The following is a 19,290-nucleotide window of genomic DNA, read 5'->3' as shown; positions in this document are numbered from 1 at the left end:
GCACCAAAATGAAATTTAGTATCTGGGCAAGCACGAAGGCCTTGTTTCCTAAGGGACTTCTCTATTTCCAATTTTCAATAATTTATGGCTTCTAAAAACTGGGTTCCAATTAATTAAACCCATGATCCATTCAATATACTTTTTTCTGGAGTAAGTCAAAAGGACAGAAAACGGGGGCAATTAAAATGCTTCCTTTGGGAAACAGATTCTACATCTAAATGGATGAAGCCACTTATAAAGCAAAAGCATTTCATATGAGATGCATTCTGTTGCCCCTGTATAAAATATAACAGTGGCTACTTACTGAGTTTGAGCAAGCTCTGGGAGTTGGCAATGGACAGGGAAGCTTGGCGTGCTGCAGTCCATGGGGTTGCAAAGAGTTGGACACGACTGAGCTGAACTTATGTCAACAAATATTTGTCAGCATCTGCGGCTGTTCTTTTTCAAAAAGTACCCTAACGGAGAGATATTTTTAGGTTTTTCAGGAAATACAGATAAAATATCAATGGGTATTTTAAAATAACATTCAAGGCACTGCCTATATTTAGGGCCAATGTTTATGTCAGGCTTTGCAACAGATCTGTGAAATTAAAAGACACTTAAAAGAAAAGCTATTACAAACCTAGATAGTGTAATAAAAAGCAGAGACATCACTTTGCCAACAAAGTCCGCATAGTCTGTTTTTTCCAGCAGTCATGTATGGTTGTGAGGGTTGGACCATAAAGAAGGCTGAGTGCCAAAGAATTGATGCTTTTGAACTGTGGTGTTGGAGAAGACTCTTGAGAGTCCCTTGGACAGCAAGGCGATCAAACCAGTCAATCCTAAAGGAAATCAACCCTGAATATTCATTGGAAGGACTGATGCTGAAGCTGAAGCTCCAATACTTTGGCCACCTGATGTGAAGAGCCAACTGATTAGAAAAGACCCTGATGCTGGGAAAGATTGAGGGCAGGAGGAGAAGGGGGCAACAGAGGATGAGATGGTTGGATGGCATCACCGACTCAGTGGACATGAATCTGAGCAAACTCTGGGAGATAGAGAAGGACAGGGAAGCCTGGAGTGCGGCAGTCCAGGGGGTTGCAAAGAGTCGGACATGACTGGGCGACTAAACCCCAACGGCAGTGACAGCTCCCCAGGACCCCGCCCACAGTCGATCACACCTGTCTCTGGGGTTTTGTACGTTTTTGTTTTTGTTTTTGTTTTATGTAACTTCCAGGCAGAGGCATTGAGAATGACACTCTGTCCCCAGAGTAAACCACGTGTGGAGGAGACACACGTGTGAAACACTCTGCTTCCTAAAATGCTTGTCTACTGCAGCCTCATTACGGACCCCACAAACACAAACGATGGGGACCTTTTCACGATAGCGCCTGTTGCTCTTAAGTAGGTCCGCTCAGCCACAGGAGGCGTGGGCGTGTGTTTTCTGCTCGCATCTGCTCTCTATCCTGCACGGCCGTGACCCGAGGCCGGTGGAGACGCTCTGCCTCCGTCTCCATCAGCGCTCAAAGGGCTTCTTAACCCCCAGACCTTAAAGAGCCTTGTGAAGAGCCCGAGAACCTCGGATTTGTGCTCCTCACGGAGGTAAGGAAAGAGTGGGAGGCGTTCAGCCCCGGTGAGGATCCGATCCCAGCCAGGGGTTAACTCTGCCCAGCAAAACCCGGGCTTCGTTTCCACCAGCAGGGATGGAGACTCAGCACGGGTGCCTGGGGGAGGCGCCTGGGCAGGAAGGAGCCCACAGGACGGCGGGGCGAAGGGGGTCGGGGTGGTGGAGGGATCACTGCACGCTGGGGTGGGTGGGAAGGGCGGACAGGCCCGAGGACGAGTTAGCGAAGGATAGGAGGGGACCGGGGGAGGCGGAAGAGGACAAAGGGTGGGGAGGTCCGCAGAGCGCCCTCTAGAGGACGGGCACGAGCTCAGCATGAAGGACAGGCAGACTGCACCGAGCAGGCACCACCCGTGGGTTCCAGAGGGTCCAGACAGGAGGGAACCGGGACTCGAAGTGAGGCATTCACACAGGGCAGAAACACTGAGGGTGGTGATGAATGAGACAAGAAGCCGCACATTCCCTGCAAACCTCCCGAAGCCCCCTTACCTCTCTGCTTGGGCCGCAAGATGACGGAGTGAGCATTGTAACCACCAAGCGCTCAGTCGCTCAGTCGTGTCTGACTCTGCGACTCCACGGACTGTGGCCCACCAGGCTCCTCCGTCCATGGGATTTCCCAGGCAAGAATACTGGAGTGGGCTGCCATTTCCTTCTCCATTTAACCACCTTAAATCCCCTCAATTGTGGGATTATGTTTCCTATCGCTCTTCCTAAAATTATAAACGTGAGACAAAAACAGGCTTAAGGAGTTTCAGGTACAACACAAAAATGAGTTCCTGAAAATAAAAAAAAATATAAGTGCTGAATGGGAGGAGAACACCCACGATATTGGGCTGGCATATAAAATGGAGGCCATACCTCAGAGCAGAGAGTAAAAAGACAGAGCTAGAAATCAGGAGGGGAAAAAAGCAAGATTGAGAATCATAAAGAAGAGCTAACAGGAAGATAAGAGGGGTTCCAGGGTGTTAAAAAAAGAGACGAAGGAGAGGCAGTAAGTATAAGTGACTGAAGCACATTTCCCTAAACTGCAGAAAGATGGGAGTCAGCAGTTTGAAAGGCCATCAAGTCACAGGGAGCCATGAGGGTAAACACACGCGCATGTGCACACACACACACACGCACATATGCACACAGATCAGGTCCTTATGAAAACCCTGGTCTTCAACAATAAAGAGGAAAGTCCGACCAGTCTCTAGACCAAAAGATCAAGTTCCCTACATGGAGTAGGATCAGCCTCGCGTAGCACCCCCGTCTGCAACAGCAGAAGCTGCAGGACGATGGGAGAGCTTCCTGCCAGGTGCCCGTGAGCAGAGGGCTCGTCCGTGTGATTCTCCGCCCAGCCAAGACGCCTCGCTCTGTTGGGGGACACGTGCCCTTATACAAACATGGATCAATAACATAGTCTGTTACTCAGGTGCCCCACTAGAGCTGAACGTCTGAGACACGACACCATCAACACCCAAACCTCAGGATGCATGAAGAGAGCGGCAAAGTGGTGGTGAGCAGTGACACACAGACACAGGCACTCATGTGTGTAATACAAGGGCCCGCTAAAGGCTCCTGGAAAACAAGGTATACTGCAAGTGAAACTCTAATGTCGTGTCTGACTCCTTCATGACCCAGTGTCTTTTGGACCATTGCCCGCCTCTGTCCATGGGATTCTCCAGGCAAGAATACTGGAGTGGGTTGCCATTTCCTCCTCCAGGGGATCTTCCCAACCCAGGATGGAACCTGCATCTCTTGAGTCTCCTGCATTGCAGGAGGGTCTTTTACCATTAGGGCCACCTGGGAAGCCTAATGATAGACAAACGGATGGCAGACCATGGGCGCTGAGGGTATAGAAAGGGGAGAAGGCAAAGCTCTCCAGTGGTCTCTCTGGAAGTGTGGGGGTGAAGCTGATGAGCAGCGGGAGGTACAAGCCTTCTCCAAGCCTCGTCTCTCGGGGCAGGCGGTGAGCAGGAAGCAAAAAGCACACTGGTGGGAACAGTGAGTCCTGGCAGCTCACTTTAAAAAGCAGAGCTATACGAGTCTGACTATAAGCCAAGCAAGGAAAGATAACCATTTATTAAATGAAAAACTATGATGCAACTTTTGAATTAAAAAAGAAATGGACAAAAAATGGAACAAAGCCATTTGAACACACCAGCAAACACTCAGAAGAGGAAAATAGACCTCAGCAACGTAAGGTAAAAAGTAATTTATTTACAACAACAGGGGCAAAATGAAGCCTTACTGGTCAGTGCACTAGACGTGAATGGACTTATTATGAAAAAAAAAAAAAGACCCTGTCAAAGAGGCATAAAAAAAACCCATCTATGCTCTTGGCACAGTCTAACTTAAAGTGAGAAAGAAAGGTTGAAAATGAAAGGGAAAGAGTCATCAGGTAAGTATAAGTAAGAAGGAAACAGGAATGGAAACTGTGATCACGTCCATGGAAAATAAGCATAAAAGAAATAGGACAAAGGTGAACATTATGAACTGACTGAAGGCAGAATTTGTGAAAAGGAGATACGGTTTCAATTCACCCGTGCTTTGAACATCTCACATAAGATGTTTCAGTGATTTGAGACTTAGGGAAAATGTGATTTTAACGTCTATATCTTTCAGGATCGGACATATCTCACAGAAAGGGTTGGGGCAAGACGCAAAATCTCAGCGGGGCAGGGGTGACTCCCCAGGAACATCAGCGGGGACTCTGGCTGCAGTGACTGCTTGTCGGTTTCAGGCCCCCACTTTCAGCAAGACCAATGGAGAGCTTTGCCCTCTCCCCGTTCCAAACCCTGCAGACGGGCAGCTCTGCACCTGTCTGGGTGGGACGACGCCGCCTGCACACGAGGTGGGGCTGTGAGGCGCACACGCCAAGTACACGTGAACTTGTAGTTCAGCCAACAGTCTCGGAGAAGGCACTGGCACCGCACTCCAGTACTCTCGCCTGGAAAGTCCCATGGGCGGAGGAGCCTGGTAGGCTGCACTCCATGGGGTTGCTGAGCGTCAGACGCGACTGAGCGACTTCACTTTCACTTTTCACTTTCATGCATTGGAGAAGGAAATGGCAACCCACTCCAGTGTTCTTGCCTGGAGAATCCCATGGACAGAGAAGCCTGGTGGGCTGCTGTCTATGGGGTTGCACAGAGTCGGACACGACTGAAGCGACTTACCAACAGCAGCAAATAGTCTTGAACCAGCATCGACTCCCTTGCTTTGAGCTGTTCTCTGGTTGTGTGATACATTATCTTTGAAGGAAGCCAGGGGAAGCCTACCTGGGAGCCCTCTGTACTATTTTTGCAACCTATTGTAGGTCTAAAATTATTTTGGCATAAAAAGTTCTTTTAAAAAAAGCACAAAAACCTTACCTGGAAAATAGAAGTTTATTCTGTCTCGAACAGAGAAAACGGATCCTTTTATGTTCACGGCACATTTAAAATCTTAGCAAATTTTGAAAAGTAGAGATTTATAGGTTCAGTTGACTAAGAGTCAGTGGCCAACAAACTTTCAGTTTCTTGATAATTAGGAAACATATTCCTAGGAAAGATTTGCTCAAAGGGGAAATCAGAAGGGAAATTGCGAGTCCCCTTGGGAGCAATGAAAAAGAAAGTACCATCTAGTAAAACTCACGGGACACAGTGAAAGCCATATTCAGAGGGGAAAAAAGAAGGGCAATTGATCACTAATTTTGGGAAATGAGTAAAGGACCATGAAGAAGTATAAAGGATCTGAGATTTTAGCCATTTGAAAGCTAACGCAGTTAAGCCAAAGCTTCGTGGCTGCTAGGAGAAGACACGAGACTCCCAGGTCAGAGTGAGGAAGGGCCGTGTGACTCAGCACAGCCTCAAGTTCTCACCAGGACCCCGGATCCCAAGTCCAGGGCAAAGACGGGTGGGCTCAGCTGGGTGCCACACACGGGGCAGGGGGGCTTGTGTCACAGCTGAGAACCCCAGGCTGGCAAACCCTGATCTTCAAAGGGACTACAAGTGAACCGCCCAAACCTCGTCCCGGAGGAAACGTTATTTATAATCTGCTGATCAGCGAGAAAATTTGTCCTCTGCCCTGGAGGGAACCAACCACACATCTGCCTTCAAAGGGCTGCTCGGTCCAATATACTCTTGCTGCTGCTGCTGCTGCCAAGTTGCTTCAGTCGTGTCCCACTCTGTGCGACCCCACAGACGGCAGCCACCAGGCTCCCCCGGCCCTGGGATTCTCCAGGCAAGAACACTGGAGTGGGTTGCCATTTCCTTCTCCAATGCATGAAAGTGAAAAGTGAAAGTGAAGTCGCTCAGTTGTGTTCAACTCTTAGCAACCCCACAGACGGCAGCCCACCAGGCTCCCTCGGCCCTGGGATTCTCCAGGCAAGAACACTGCAGTGGGTTGCCGTTTCCCTCTCCAATGCATGAAAGTGAAAAGGGAAAGGGAAGTCGCTGTCGTGTCTGACTCTTTGCGACCCCATGGACTGCAGCCCACCAGGCTCCTCCATCCACTCTTGCAGGAGGGCAAATCAAAACGACAGTGAGCTAGCCCTCACACCAGTCAGAATGGCCATCATCAGAAAGTCTACAAACAATGGGGGAGGGAAGGGAGCCCTCCTGCACTGCTGGTGGGACTGTGAGCGGGCGCAGCTGCTATGGAAAGCGGTCTGTGGTCATGTCTTCCCTTCCTCGAGTGTCCTCCCTGGGGTCACTCCCCAAGTGAACTACTTGAATCCAAGCTGGTGCAGGATCTACTCTGGGGACCCAAACCAGGATGAGAGTCCTGTCGACATTAGGTATCACCATGACTGTAATTGTAAATGTCTTCCTGCCCTGAGTAACTGCTCAGCTCTATCTGCCCAGAAACTATATTTTCCTGCTTTGCGTCTTTGATTTTTAGCATTTGACCACATTTAAGCCAAATAAGTAGTATACTGTTTTAGTTACAGTGAGCTTCACAGAACTGCTTCCCACTGCGTGTTTCAGTCTAGATGACCGTCCAATTCAATAAAAGCGCTTCTACGGGGAGTGGTGGCTAGGTAAACAGCCATCTGTCTGTCTGGCTTCGGGCTGGGGTAGGTTTTAACATTGCTGTAACACCATCCTCCGAGCACCAAGCTAACAAATGGAGTTAGCACAGTTCAGCTGAGCTGTGGGAGCTCCAGGTTTGGGGCTATTTGTGGGGGAAGCTCTAACAGTGGGCTGTATGTGGCCATCGGATGAACAGACAGCCAAGCTGGGAATGAAGCTCAAGTCCTCATGAGAAACGAGGAAACCGAGGGGCCTGGGCCTGTGTGGAGAGCCTTTCCACAATCTTTCGGGGTACATCAAAGGGCATTCACAGACAAGGCCAAATCCTCAGCCAGCAATATTCTTAACTGGCACTAACCCAGAAGAGCAAAGAGTTCTCTGGCACAGGAGCTTGGAAAAATGTTAAGCTTAACCGGATGCCCACCTTGGATAGCCAGCACAATTATACCCTTAAAAACACGTAGGTCTGAGCAGTGTTACTTTCTGGAATGCTTTCCAAATAATCTTTTTTGAAACGAACGTACATCCAAAGTAACAGAATCCCTCTGGTTGCTATAGAGCATTTAAACATTCAGGGACTTCCGAGGTCAGTTAGAGTAGGTGGCCTCTGGGTCCCCCTTCTGATAATGCTTGCCTGCCAGTTCCGTGGCTACCTAAGGCCACTCCCTGGAGCCACCTTTCTGCAGGACCATTTGATTGAGTCAAGTTGACCCTTAAACCCGCTTTCCAGATTAAAAGCACCGGACGTCATTTAACGCATCTGGAATTGTAATGACTCTACTCTAAATCATGCGTCCAATTCAGCAGTAATGAGAGCAAACAGGAGCCTCAGTGAACAGCTACTCTTGGGTGAACACCCTTTTGTTGACAAAGTGTCCTTGTGCAGAAAACGTGACGGAGCTGGGAGCTGTCCTGTTTCGTAGAAACTGTAGACAGACGTGGTCTGGACAGCAGGTGCCGAGCGTGGACCCTGGAGCTGCAGAACCTAGGCTTGAGTCCGTCCCACCACTCGTGGGACGGAACCTTCCCAAGGCTGCCGCAGTGACTGTGCCACACAGAGCAGACGCCAGGAGCCCAGGAAGCGACCAAACACACGGCCCTTAAAATCCGGAATTCACGGTGCTGTCTGAGCCACTCTGTTCACATCTGGAAAGAAAACTTAACCACTTAACTCGAAGCTGGAAATAAATACAATTCACAGTTGCAAAAGAAGTGCTCTGGAAGAAGGAGGAAGAGGAAAGTCAAGCCTGTTATTTTTTTTTTATCTTCATGTTTTCTAATTTTTGTCACTAATGGGATTAATACATTCAATATGTGCCTGGCACAGAGTAAGCTCTTGTGTGCACGTGCACGCTCGGTCACTTCAGTCGTGTCGGTGGAATCTTCCAGGCAAGAATACTGGGGTGGGTTGCATTTCCTCCTCCAGGGCATATTCCCGACCAAGGGATTGAACCACCATCTCCTGCGGCTCTGCCACCGGGGAAGTGCGAGCTCTCTGTAGATGACACTTTTAAATTGCCAGGGGCAGTCACAACAAGCAAACAGGCAAAGCACTCAGGGTGCAGACGGACACATGGACACCTTCACGGTCCCTCTTTTAAGGAGAGGCTCGTTCCCTTCCGCAGCATGTACAGTGCACTGTCATTCCTGTTTGAAGAAGCATCTTCCTTAGAACAGTCAGATGGCTGCGTTCCTTAGGCCTGGCCCACTTGCTTCATAGCCGGGCCTTTGAGCATCTCTCAACCACATGTGACCTGGCCAAGTGGCCTGTTTGGACTTGAGCAGCTCTCAGTCCTTCCTTCCCAGTCATCTGTGCAGACCAGCTCTGGTTCTGCTGTTTTCTTGACCTTCCTCCCACAGTGTCTGGAACACCACCATCAATTTAACGTGCGGTGGCTCCAAGGTTTCTGGTCCCGGAGGGTGGGCCCGCGGCACCCCGGCCAGGGAGGTCACCCGAGCGGGGCAGACGGGCCTCCCGGCTGGGGCAGGCTTGCTACCAGCCACACGGCGCTCCGGCCAGCCATGTCCCCAAGGAGCCCAGCAGCAGGGAAATCAATTCCTCCCCGAAAGAGACCCATCTGGTTACAGATTTAATTATCATTGTGTTCTGTAATTATTGGCTTGCAAGGTAGCGCAGAGAAGGAAACCTCTCGTTTTCAGCTCCCTCCACCCCCGACCTCTTGAAATAAAACTGGCAAAAATAAAAAGAGCTTTCTGGGAAGCACTTAATCATTTAAACATTCATGAATCAGGAATACAAATAAAGGTCCCGCGTCTCCCGAGGAGCGAAGGAGGCAGCAGAAGGGCCAGGACAGCGAGAGGAGCCCGGCCCGGGTCTCCCCCTCCGAGGGGGCTGCCCCGGGCCCCTCCGGGCGCACCCGGGGAAGGGCGCGCGCGGCCCTCGGGCGGGGAGGCGCGGCGAGCTCTCGCGGCCGGCGGGCTGTCGCCTCCTGGAGGTCACCGGGCCCTTGGGGCGGGGGCCGTCCACCCGGCGGCGCAGGTGGGGACGCGCGCGCACCGCAGGCGGGGTGCGGAGGGCGCACGGCGGGGGCGCACGGCGGCGGGCCCGAACGCGGGGGCCGGCGCAGCCCGGGTTCGGTTCGGGTCGGGTCCGGGCGGCCCCGGGTCGGGGCGCGGGGCCCGCTCCGGCGCGGCGTCTTTCTTCTGCTCGCGGTGATGTCATCGGCGGCAGCGGCTGGGGGCCGGGAGGCGGCGGCGGGGGCGGCGCCGGGCGGCCGCCGCAGGTTCATGTGCCTCTAATGAAAAGGCGCTTGACAGTCGGCCAGGACGCACGCGAGGGAGCGCGAGCCGGCCGGACCGCGGCGCCGCCCGAGCCAATCGCCGTCGCCGGGCTCTCCATGGGCGAGCGGGAGGAGGGGGCGGTGGGCGCAGCCGGCCGGGCCGCGGCCGCTCCGAGGTGAACGGCGCCGAGACGCGCTCGCGGCGCGGGGAGGCCGGGCGCGCCGCCGCGATGAATTCCGCCGAGCAGACCGTTACGTGGCTCATTACCTTGGGCGTGCTGGAGTCGCCCAAGAAAACCATCTCGGACCCAGAGGGCTTCCTGCAGGCGTCTCTGAAGGATGGGGTGGTCCTCTGCAGGCTGCTGGAGCGCCTGCTGCCCGGCACCATCGAGAAAGTGAGTGCCCCCCCGGCCCGGCCCGCGCACGCACCCCCGGCGGACAGGCCCGGGGCGGAGGGAGGCCCGGGCGGCGGGAGGCCCCGCGCGTACGGAGGCCCCGCGCCCCACCTGGCCCCCGCCGCGGCCCGGGGTGCGCTGAGACGCGCGGGCGCGGGGTCGCCGGCGCCCGCACCTGGTGGCCGCGCGCGCGCGCGGAGGAGCCCACGCGCTTCCTTTGTGCGCGGGCCCGGGCGCGCGGGGGGCGCGCGGGCGGCGCGGGGAGTCGGCGGCGGGATCCCGCCCGGGCTCGGGGCGCCATTGTGTGCGGGGCCGGCGGGGACGGGGGGCCGTGTTCGAGGGGAGCGGCCCGGGGAGGCCGGGGGTCGCGGGAGCCCCGCCCGCAGGAGGAGGCGCCGCTCCGGGGCGACCTGAGCCGAAACCGGGCTGCGGCGCCCGCGGGCGTCCTCCCCGGCTTTGTTTGAACAGCTTTTGTTGCTGGTATCGTGTGAGACTTTCGGCCTCTGGTTCGCTGACCAGTTGCATTTTTAAAAGATCGTTTATCAGTCGCGGAGAGCTGGGCTGGGAGATGGTGTGCTGACCTCCCCAGGGAAGAATTCTCCTGTCTCCAAACCCGGAGGACCGCACACGGGGTCGGGAAGCCCTGGCGTTTCAGGGCCGGCCGCAAGTCCTAGGATGCGTTTTCAGGCTCATCCCTGGTTCGGAACAGAATCGCGAGTCCCGCAGACCCGCTGCCCTTCTCCGTGACTTGCGGTTTCCTCGCGGCTGGAGTGTGAACCTTGGCCGCAGCTCTGAGTGTTCAACTTTGCTTTCCCCTGGCTCATCTGACAAAGCAGGGCCGAGCCGATAGGGCGCTTTTAAACACGGTGAATCACCGTGTTGCAGAAACACTACAGTCTTACCCCAGTTTTTTTTCCCCCCAAATACATAATTTTAAGATCAACAGTTTCTTAAATGGTTTAAATGTAGAAATGAAAGTGCACCATAACTTGGAAAAAGTATTTAATTTTTTAAATAGGGTGTATTGGCCCCAACGGTACAGTTATTAGTTTGCTAACAATAAAATGTGAATTAGGTGACTTTAGAAAGTAAAGTGTTGAATCTTTTAAGTTCGTGCATGTTCTGGCACCACATTTTAAAGGTCAGAAAAGACTGTATTCGTCTGAATTGTGGACACATACTAACTAGTTTCAGGTATTTTCTTACTTGGAACGTATTTTTTTAAACTTTTTGTTTTATACTGGAATATAGCTGATAAACAATGCGGTGATAGTTTCAGCTGGACAGCAAAGGGACTCAGTCATACACACACATGTATCCTTTCTCCCCCAAACTCTCCTCCCATCCAGGCTCCCACATGGAACACATTTGTGCAAACAGAATCTGCATTTTAGAAAGGCTGTCCCCCTGTCTGTCCAGGGAGTAAAAATGTTGCTCCTCAGAGAACCTGGTGTCACAATAAAATTATGATTCAAGACAGGAATAAAGAGCAGACTAACTTCCAAGGCACTCAGAATACTTTGTTGTCATCTGGATATCAGGACCTCTGGTAATAAGAGACAGATGTTGAGAAGCATTGAAAATGCATGCTAAGTTAACCAAAACAGGCTTATATAAAAGACGGTTCCATTCCGAAGAGTAAAGCTTTAAGAGACTTCAGAGGCGGTTTGATTAAAAACATGTCATTATCAATGCATACGCTATTGGCATATTAACTGCATTCATATTGGCTGGCGGACTTCAGAAATCACTCTCTTTTAAATTGTAGAAAGTTTTTCTTAGAAAACCGTAGCAGTCCTTTTCTCTCGGAAGCAACAAGGAGAGGAATGACTAACGTTTAATTTGCAGAAGCCAAACGGAAACCAGCCAACATGCTCTGAAACCGTGGTCGTCTGGGAACTTCTTATAGGGCAGCCACCCTTTCATCACCGCCCCCCGCCCCGAGGCCCCGACTGGTTTGTTTTGAGGGACCCAGCCACAGTGCAAGTTCAACGTCAAAGTCGCAAATTATAGACATAGCGACCACTTCTCTGTGGTACAAAGGTAGGTTTGGGGAGTAAAATATTAGCCATTCTCTGCCCCTGGAAACCCTGGGTTTCAGAAGTTTCACGAGCATTTTCCATTTCCTGAGACAGTTATTTACTTGAACTTTCCCATGTTTGTGTGCACAGCAGAGAACTTTCCTGTTTGCCAGAAAGCACACACGCTGAGCACCCTTCACCCCAGTGTGGGAACGCCAGGCCGAGGACGTTGTTTTTCCTTAAAAAGGAACGTTTGGAAACTTCGCCGAGTATTCATATGGAATCGAAAGGCTCTTGACCCCAGTTTGCCACACGAACACATGGAAGACTGGTTAACAGAGTGTCAGCAGCCTGCAACTTAACTTTTTGCAAATTCACAAAATGTGAAAGGAGCCATCAGATGGAGGCGAGCGTGGCACAGAGTCGGGAAGAGTGCTGGGGCGCCTCGGCTTTCCCATGTGCCTTTCATTAAGAAAGCATGTCCCAGGGTGTTTCGTGCCCTCGGTAGCTCTGTTCTGTTTCAGGGCTGGCGAGAGGGTGAGGATAGAAAGGCGAGCTCATCTTGGTTCAGGCTGTTGTGCTCACTTTGCACAGCTTTCTGTTGAGGTTCTCTTCATGTGCCTGCTTTTCTTTAGGTGGAAGGTCAGACGGGGACAGGAGGGGCTCAGAAACCTTCCAGGAGCGGTTCAAGCGAGAGATGCAGTTTGTTACTGCCGAGGGGTCCTCTCTGCCGAAGGGGAGAACAGTGGGTGTTCTGAGGTTTCCTCGGTCTCCCTGGGTGAGCCCCTGCTGCTCTGATTCTGTCTGGTAACAGCCAGGATGGTTTTCTGCCCTGCCCACACTGTTTGCTTCCGTCATTCATTCCTCCCGTGATGAGAAACACACGGAGGGTGCAGGGTCCAGGGAGCCCTCTGGGCACCCAGCTCCTTGCTGCTGCTGCTGCTAAGTTGCTTCAGTCATGTCTGACTCTTAGCGACCCCATGGACTGCAGCCCACCAGGCTCCTCCATCCATGGGATTCTCCAGGCAAGAGTACTGGAGTGGGGTGCCACTGCCTTCTCCGCCCAGCTCCTTAGGTAACAGTGTAACCGACTCTGAACCATGTAGTCAGAGGGGCTGAAATTGAGAAGCCATCACGCCCCAACCTCTGAAACTCCTGTACCACCAGGAGACACACTCGGCTAACAGGAATCGTGAAAGGCTGCTTTACTTACTTACTTACCTGGTTATTGGATGCCCCTCGTGGCTGGTGGGGCCTTAGTTCCCCCACCAGGAAGTGAACCCTGGCCCTGGGCGGTGAGAGCATAGAGTCCTAACCACTGCACCACCAGGGACCTCCCCGGGCCGCTTCAGTGTCGCTTGTTACTGTCGCAGGTGACGTTCGATTCGAACACTTAGGGCCCCAGTTCCCCCTCTCTCTTCCCAGGAACACAGCACACACCGTAAGCCACCAAGTGTGGCCAGGAGACCCTCTCGCCACGCGTATCTGTGGAGTCACACACACTGCCCTGTGGCCCTGCCGGTGCCCGGGGTGTGGTGTGCATCCAGACTCGTGTGAGCCGCTGGGCTGTGTGTTAGCTTCCTGGGACTTTGCAGCAAAGACCCCCAGACCCGGCCTCACACACCAGGACTGCATGCTCTCTCACCCTGAGGACGTGGTGGGCAGGGCCGTGCCCTCTGCAGGGGCTGGGGTCTGTCCCCGCTCCCCGAGGTCTCTGCTGGCTCCCAGCTTATGGCAGCACAGGTCCAGTCTGCCCGCGGCAGCCCCTGGGGTCTCCACTGTGTCTGGACGCCCCTTTCATAAGGACTCGGGTCAGTGGGTGAGGGCCGCCATCCCAGGATAACACTGACTGTTTACATTGGCAATGACCTTGTTTCCAAATAAGGTCCCATTCTGCCCTGGGGCTTGGGGCTGGAACATACGAATTTCTGGGGTCATGACCCAAGCCATAACAAGTTGCGCAGTAAGTTTGACCAGATCAGCTTATTAAGTACCTATGTGCCTGCAGGTGCAAGGTGCTATGGGAGGCAAAAAAGACGGCATAACAAGTTCTTAAGGCTTTGAGTCCAGGAGAAGACATAATTCTAAAACCAAGAGCAGTGTGGGGCCGAGGGAAAAGTCAGAAAGAATGTCCGGTGTAGACAGAGAGGGGCTGGGGAATGAGGAGCTAGAAGGGACTCGCTCTGGGCTGTGCAGCCTCTACTGAGTTTTCCAAGGCGTGGGTTGGAGTATGGTGTTTATTTTCCCAAACTATGATCGGGGCTTTCCAGGTGGCTCAGCAGTAGAGAATCTGCCTGTCAATGCAGGAGATCCGGGTTCGATCCCTGAGTGGGGAAGATCCCCTGGAGGAGGAAATGGCAACCCACTCCAGTATTCTTGCCCGGAGAATCCCATGCACAGAGGAGCCTGGCGGCCTTCAGTCCATGGGGTTGCGGAAGAGTTGGACACGATTCAGCGACTCAACAGCAACAGCAAACTGATCTGGCAGTCCTGATTTTCCGCAGGCTTGCAGAGAATCCGTGAATTCTGATGCGGCAAGGCAGGAAGAAACTGCATTTTCCTAATTGATTCCTGACTTGCTTTCTGCTCATTCTTGAGATTCTGCGTTGGGATGGGGTAGAAGAAAAATATAGTCCTAGTGGCCATTGGACAGCCAGCGGTTCTGAGCATCCACCCGGAGAAGTGTGTCTTTTTTCTGGCCCCCGGAGAAGGATGTGGTCGGCAGTGTGGTGTGGTGTGGTGTGGTGTGGTGTGGTGTGGTGTGGTGTGGTGTGGTGTGGTGTGAGGGCCTTACTCCGGACCAGCTGGTTTGGAAGCCCGTGCCCTGTAGCTGCCACAAACACCTGCTCGTCGCAGGTGCAGCTCTCCGAGAGAAAGGTTCCAGAACGCATGACTTATTGTGTTTGTAAGGAGAAGACATCTTTAAAGTTTGCAGAGGGAATTACTGGCTGTATTGAGTTGCTTCTAATGAAACTGCTTGAGATTTCAGGATAGTTCCTTTTGTCGTAAGAAATATCTGCCTTTGAAGCAGAGATTTTCAGATACTACCCAGCACCAAAGAGAGGAGCCATAACTGCGCTTGCTGCTTCACTCAGAACAAAGCAGACACAACTAAATTCCATTCAACTGGGACTGCCTCCCGTCATCTCCAGAGAGGCACTCTGGAAGTGCTGGGGTGTCGATGCCGGCATTCCGGAGCGCGCGCCCGCACGCACGCACGCACAGGCACACGCGTGTGGAGTGACGGGTTTGCGGCGCTGGGGAAGGGCCACAGGCTGGTCTTTTGTCGGGGGAGCTGTCCTCGGGGCCCTGGGGCGGGAGGGCGCGGCCTGTGTTCTCCTGGGGCCTCGTGCTATGGATGGCAGTGGCACCGCGGTGGCCTTCTTCCCGCGTTTCTCTAAGCGCAGCCCACCTTCAGATGCGCCTCCTTTCCAGAAAGCACTGAGCGCCCCGAGTGGCTGAACTGCTGTGGCTCCACATGGCCCCCGCGTCACAGGGAGGACCCTGAGGCCCTGCAGGGTGCCGAGCCCAGGCCTCCCGCTGGCAGGGGCTGGGGGCGTCCCCCGGGGGTGCCCGCGGCCCCAGGCGGGACCTTCCAGGTGGCCTTGGTGAGCCCCGGCTGCGCCCCCGTCTGCTTCGGGGGTCACCAGACAGGGCGGGAAGGCCGCCGACCCGAGCGGCCGCAGCGGACGAGAGCGCAGGGTTAGGTCGGCCGCCGTCCGCGGGCGTCCCGGGAGGGAAGGGGCCGTGTGATGCCGTGTGCAGGCGCAGGTGGGTGGCCTGGGTGGATGGGAGCCGGGGGGCAACGGCGGGGAAGGGGGGCGCTAGAGCCGGCGCCGGGACGAGTCTTCTGAGAGAGGCGGCCCTGCAGAGGACGCCCCCACGGACGAGTGTTCAGCTGTCGTTCTGGCACCTGATAACCTCCGCTGGGGCTCCTGGGCCTTCGGACCCTGAGTTCACTCAGAATCCATCTAAGCTGCGATTTAAAACAATGCCGTGTGTGTGTGTGTGTGTGTGTGTGTGTGTGTGTGTGTGTATACACTTACTTGGTGGGACTGTCTCTAGACGTTCGGGCTGGCATTGCACGGGGCTCAGGAGAAGGTGGCCACGGCCCAGCACACCGTCTGGGAGCTCACCTCTGCCCAGGGCAGCGCCGGGTGCTGGGAGGCCCAGTGGTTCCCAAGACCCACCATGCCCCTGGGGCCTGTACCGTGGGGTGGTCCCAGGATGTGCTCCAGAATCGTCCATTTGCTGTGTGACTTTGGACAACCTGCCCGACTTCTCTGAGCCTGACTTTCTTCCTCCTAAAAACAAGATTAGGGCTTCCCCAGTGGCTCAATGGGTAAAGAATCCGCCTGCAATGCAGGAGACACAGGAGATGTGGGTTCGATCCCTGGGTCGGGAAGATCCCCTGGAGAAGGAAATAGCAACCCACTCCAGTATTCCTGCCTGGATTCCCATGGACAGAGGAGCCTGGCGGGCTACAGTCCATGGGGTTGCAAAGAGTCAGACACGATTGAGCGACAGAGAGAAGCTCAAGGTTAACCATTGCTGTCTGGAGGAAACGTCCTCATGGGCTGGGAGCGCTGTTCCTAGGGTGAGTGAGTGGACTTGAGGGGCCGTGTGCAGTGCTGGGTGCACACCCGGTCCTCGTAGGTGATGCTTTTATAGATCAACACCCGAACCTGTGCTACGTCCAGGACAACGCTAAGCCAGGACTTGGACTTACGGCCACCCACATCCGGGAGTACGTCCTTATTCTCACAACTGGACAGACTCTTGCCATCTCAGGGTGCTGGCGGCCCTTCCTTCTCACCCTCATGGATACCATTGTCTGGGGCGGTGGGACCACAGAATGTGTTCCTGGGTCCTCTGCTTAGCTGCAGATCCCCACGCAGCTGCTGAGCGCACGCAGCTGCTGGCCTGAGGGGCCAGAGGGCTGGCTGGGGGTTCGGGTTTCGTGCGTCTAGGGTTTCGTGCATGGGAAGGGCCCAGAGCCACAGATGGGCAGTGAGGCCTGCCAACCGCCTGTGTCTGGACTGGGAGGGCGTCCGGGCTGTCATGGGCGTGTGTGTCCTGGGTACGATTTCTGATGTTTCCTCTCCTCCTCAGTTCTACCAAGTTAGGGTCGGATCATTTGTTTCCTTACATTTTTTTGTCTAACTTTAGCTCTGTATTTCTCGTTTTATGAACCAAACTGGTAATTCTCAGTCTTGCTTTTGTGGGATACTTCTGTAATCCAGGAAGAGGGGTGGGATGTTTGTACATTTCCAACACATTTGTTCAAAATTATTTTAATCTTCATTCTAATGTCAACATATGTAACTGACGTGTTTGTTATGTTCCTACTGTGTGCATGCTAGTGTACCCATCATATACGTGGAAACACACACACACACACACGTGTGTTCTATACTGCCCTTTCAGGCAAGTCGTAAGAGAAACCGTAGGGTCTGAAGTGTAAAGCATTTGTGAATTCTCAGTGGAAGGCATTCTCAAGACACCACACGGCCCAGACTCATCATTTTACAGATGGGTTCGCTGAGGGCAGCACCGTATGGTTGAGTAAGTTGTGCACTGTACAGCCTGGGGGGAGTCATTCACACTGTAGTCTAAATGAATGGGGTCTCCAGGACTGTGCTGGGGCAATGGGCATAGAGGTCAGCCTCCACAGAGGTCAGCTTCGTAGGGCACACAATGGATTAGAGAAGGGCCGTGGTAGGTTATGGAGGAGGCCCCCCCCCGCTCCTCACTGCGCCCCTGCAGCCACGCCCCTCACCGGTTGTCAGGTCACACTGCAGCTCTTCCCATCGAGGGGTGGGTGGGGCCTGTTCCTCACTTCTTGCATCTGAGCTGACCTTGACTTGTTCTGGCAACGGATATGGCAGACAGGGGCAGGCAGCAGTTCCCAGGAGGCCTGGTGTCTTTCCACGCTCTGTCAGAGGCTGTCTGCACCCGGGCCCCAAATGCTGCGGGATGCAAGACCACAGGGCCAAGAGCTCAGCTGTGCCTGCTGAGCCCCCCTGGGCCCACCCGCAGCCCTCCGACCCCGTTCATGGGCCAGTCCAGGCGAGGTCAGCAGAGCTGCCACCTTGATCAGAGGTCCCCGCTGCCTCGTGAGCCCAGGCGAGCCGAGCGCGGCCCCACGCACAGAAGCACAAGCTCGCTTCAGCGGCCACTGAGGCTTCCTGGCTGCCTGTTCTGCAGCCTCCCGTGGCGGTGGGCGCGGTACAAGGCTTGAGAGCTCAAGTGGTGTTTTGTGCGAGACCGTAATTGCTGTTACACCGAGAGCAGCCTTTAAAAAGGAACTGATAAGGTTCCTATCTTTTCTCTAAAGAAGGTGCACATGATTCAGAACCAAAGAAAGTGCAGCATGGGAAGCCTCTCCTGCTTACATCTCGTGGTTTGTTTAACACGGGAGCCCTGGTGTCCGGGTTTGCTTGGAAGTCGCAGCTCCTGGCAGAAGTCGTGTTCTGGCAGCGTGGTTTTTTTAGCAGTCAAGCAGAAATCCTTAGAACAGCCTGGTTTGGATTATCTGCAAACCCTGTGGCCTGTGGTGGCCCTTTCCCCTCCATCCTGGGTGTCTGACTGCTAAGTCTCTGCCGGGAACACACTTTCCCACCGACTCCCTGAGCTTGAGATGGCTTAAGTTGTTCCTAAGAGACTTTTTTTGGGGGGACTTAAAATTTTTTTTATTACTTCAATTTAATCTAGCAAATTAATGTTCTAACTTTTGAAATATAATGTGTTTATGCTCAATGATGTCTTAGAGGAAAATACACTTTGAGTAACAAACGCATCTTAGTTGTTGAAAAGATCTGATTAAAACGTTCGACACACAATTGTTTATAAGTTCACAAGAGACTTTTAACTCCAGCTGAAGTTAGTAAACTTGTTCAGGAGTCTTTTGTTAGGAATATAGACTTTCTGAAGAAAGCCTGTTTCTGTGTGTGCCTGTGTGGTCAGTCGTGCCCGACTCTGTGTGACCCATGGACGTAGCCCACCAGGCTCCTCTGTCCGCGGGATTTCCCAGGCAAGAGTACTGGAGTGGGTAGCCATTCCCTTCTCCAGGGGATCTTCCTGATCCAGGAATGCATACCAAAAGGTTATGACTCTGTTCTTCACTCTGTGAAGAATGTTGTAGAAATTCTGACAGAAAGTTGGGCGCTGTGGAGGCCTTGTCCTGGCCCCCAGGCTGGGTTGCTGGCCTTCGGGAGGAGCCAGAGGCGTGGAACACACGCCCCCTCAGCCTCCACTTCTCTGGTGACCGCAGGGCCGTCTCTCTGCGGTGCTGGAGAACTGCCTTGTTCAGCGACGTGCATAACAGATTTCTCATGGAAACGTGAAGTTTTCTGGTTGTGGTTCTCCTATTTGTTAAAGCATTTTTGTTTCCTTTGAAAACAAGCCCCATAAATAGAACGGGGTTAGATTCTCAGCAGCCTCTTGGCAAAGGTTAAGCTTCCAGAGGGCAGCATGCTCTGAAACCACGCCTCTGAGTGGGGAGAGCCTGCAGCCGAGTGGCTCCCGGACTTCATC

The 19,290-nt window shown here is 53.5% G+C and overlaps 1 protein-coding gene across 4 annotated transcripts in view; it reads left to right on the top strand.

Moving 5' to 3' along the window:
- The first annotated feature begins 9,273 nt into the window (after positions 1-9,273).
- ARHGEF7 (Rho guanine nucleotide exchange factor 7) overlaps positions 9,274-19,290 on the top strand; it is a 103,111-nt gene continuing 93,094 nt past the window's right edge. The window contains exon 1 of one of the 4 annotated variants that reach the window (XM_070380725.1): positions 9,274-9,733. In XM_070380725.1, coding sequence (XP_070236826.1) covers positions 9,569-9,733 — 165 coding nt within the window. In that variant the 5' untranslated portion in view covers positions 9,274-9,568. The remainder of the gene's footprint in view (positions 9,734-19,290) is intronic. The other 3 variants (XM_070380724.1, XM_070380721.1, XM_070380722.1) reach the window with 3 other exon arrangements.

The sequence above is a fragment of the Bos mutus genome, chromosome 12 (genome assembly GCF_027580195.1).
Source record: "Bos mutus isolate GX-2022 chromosome 12, NWIPB_WYAK_1.1, whole genome shotgun sequence".
NCBI lineage: Eukaryota > Metazoa > Chordata > Mammalia > Artiodactyla > Bovidae > Bos > Bos mutus.
The sequence above is the reverse complement of the archived record's forward strand: the minus strand, read 5'-3'. Positions and strand labels throughout refer to the sequence as shown.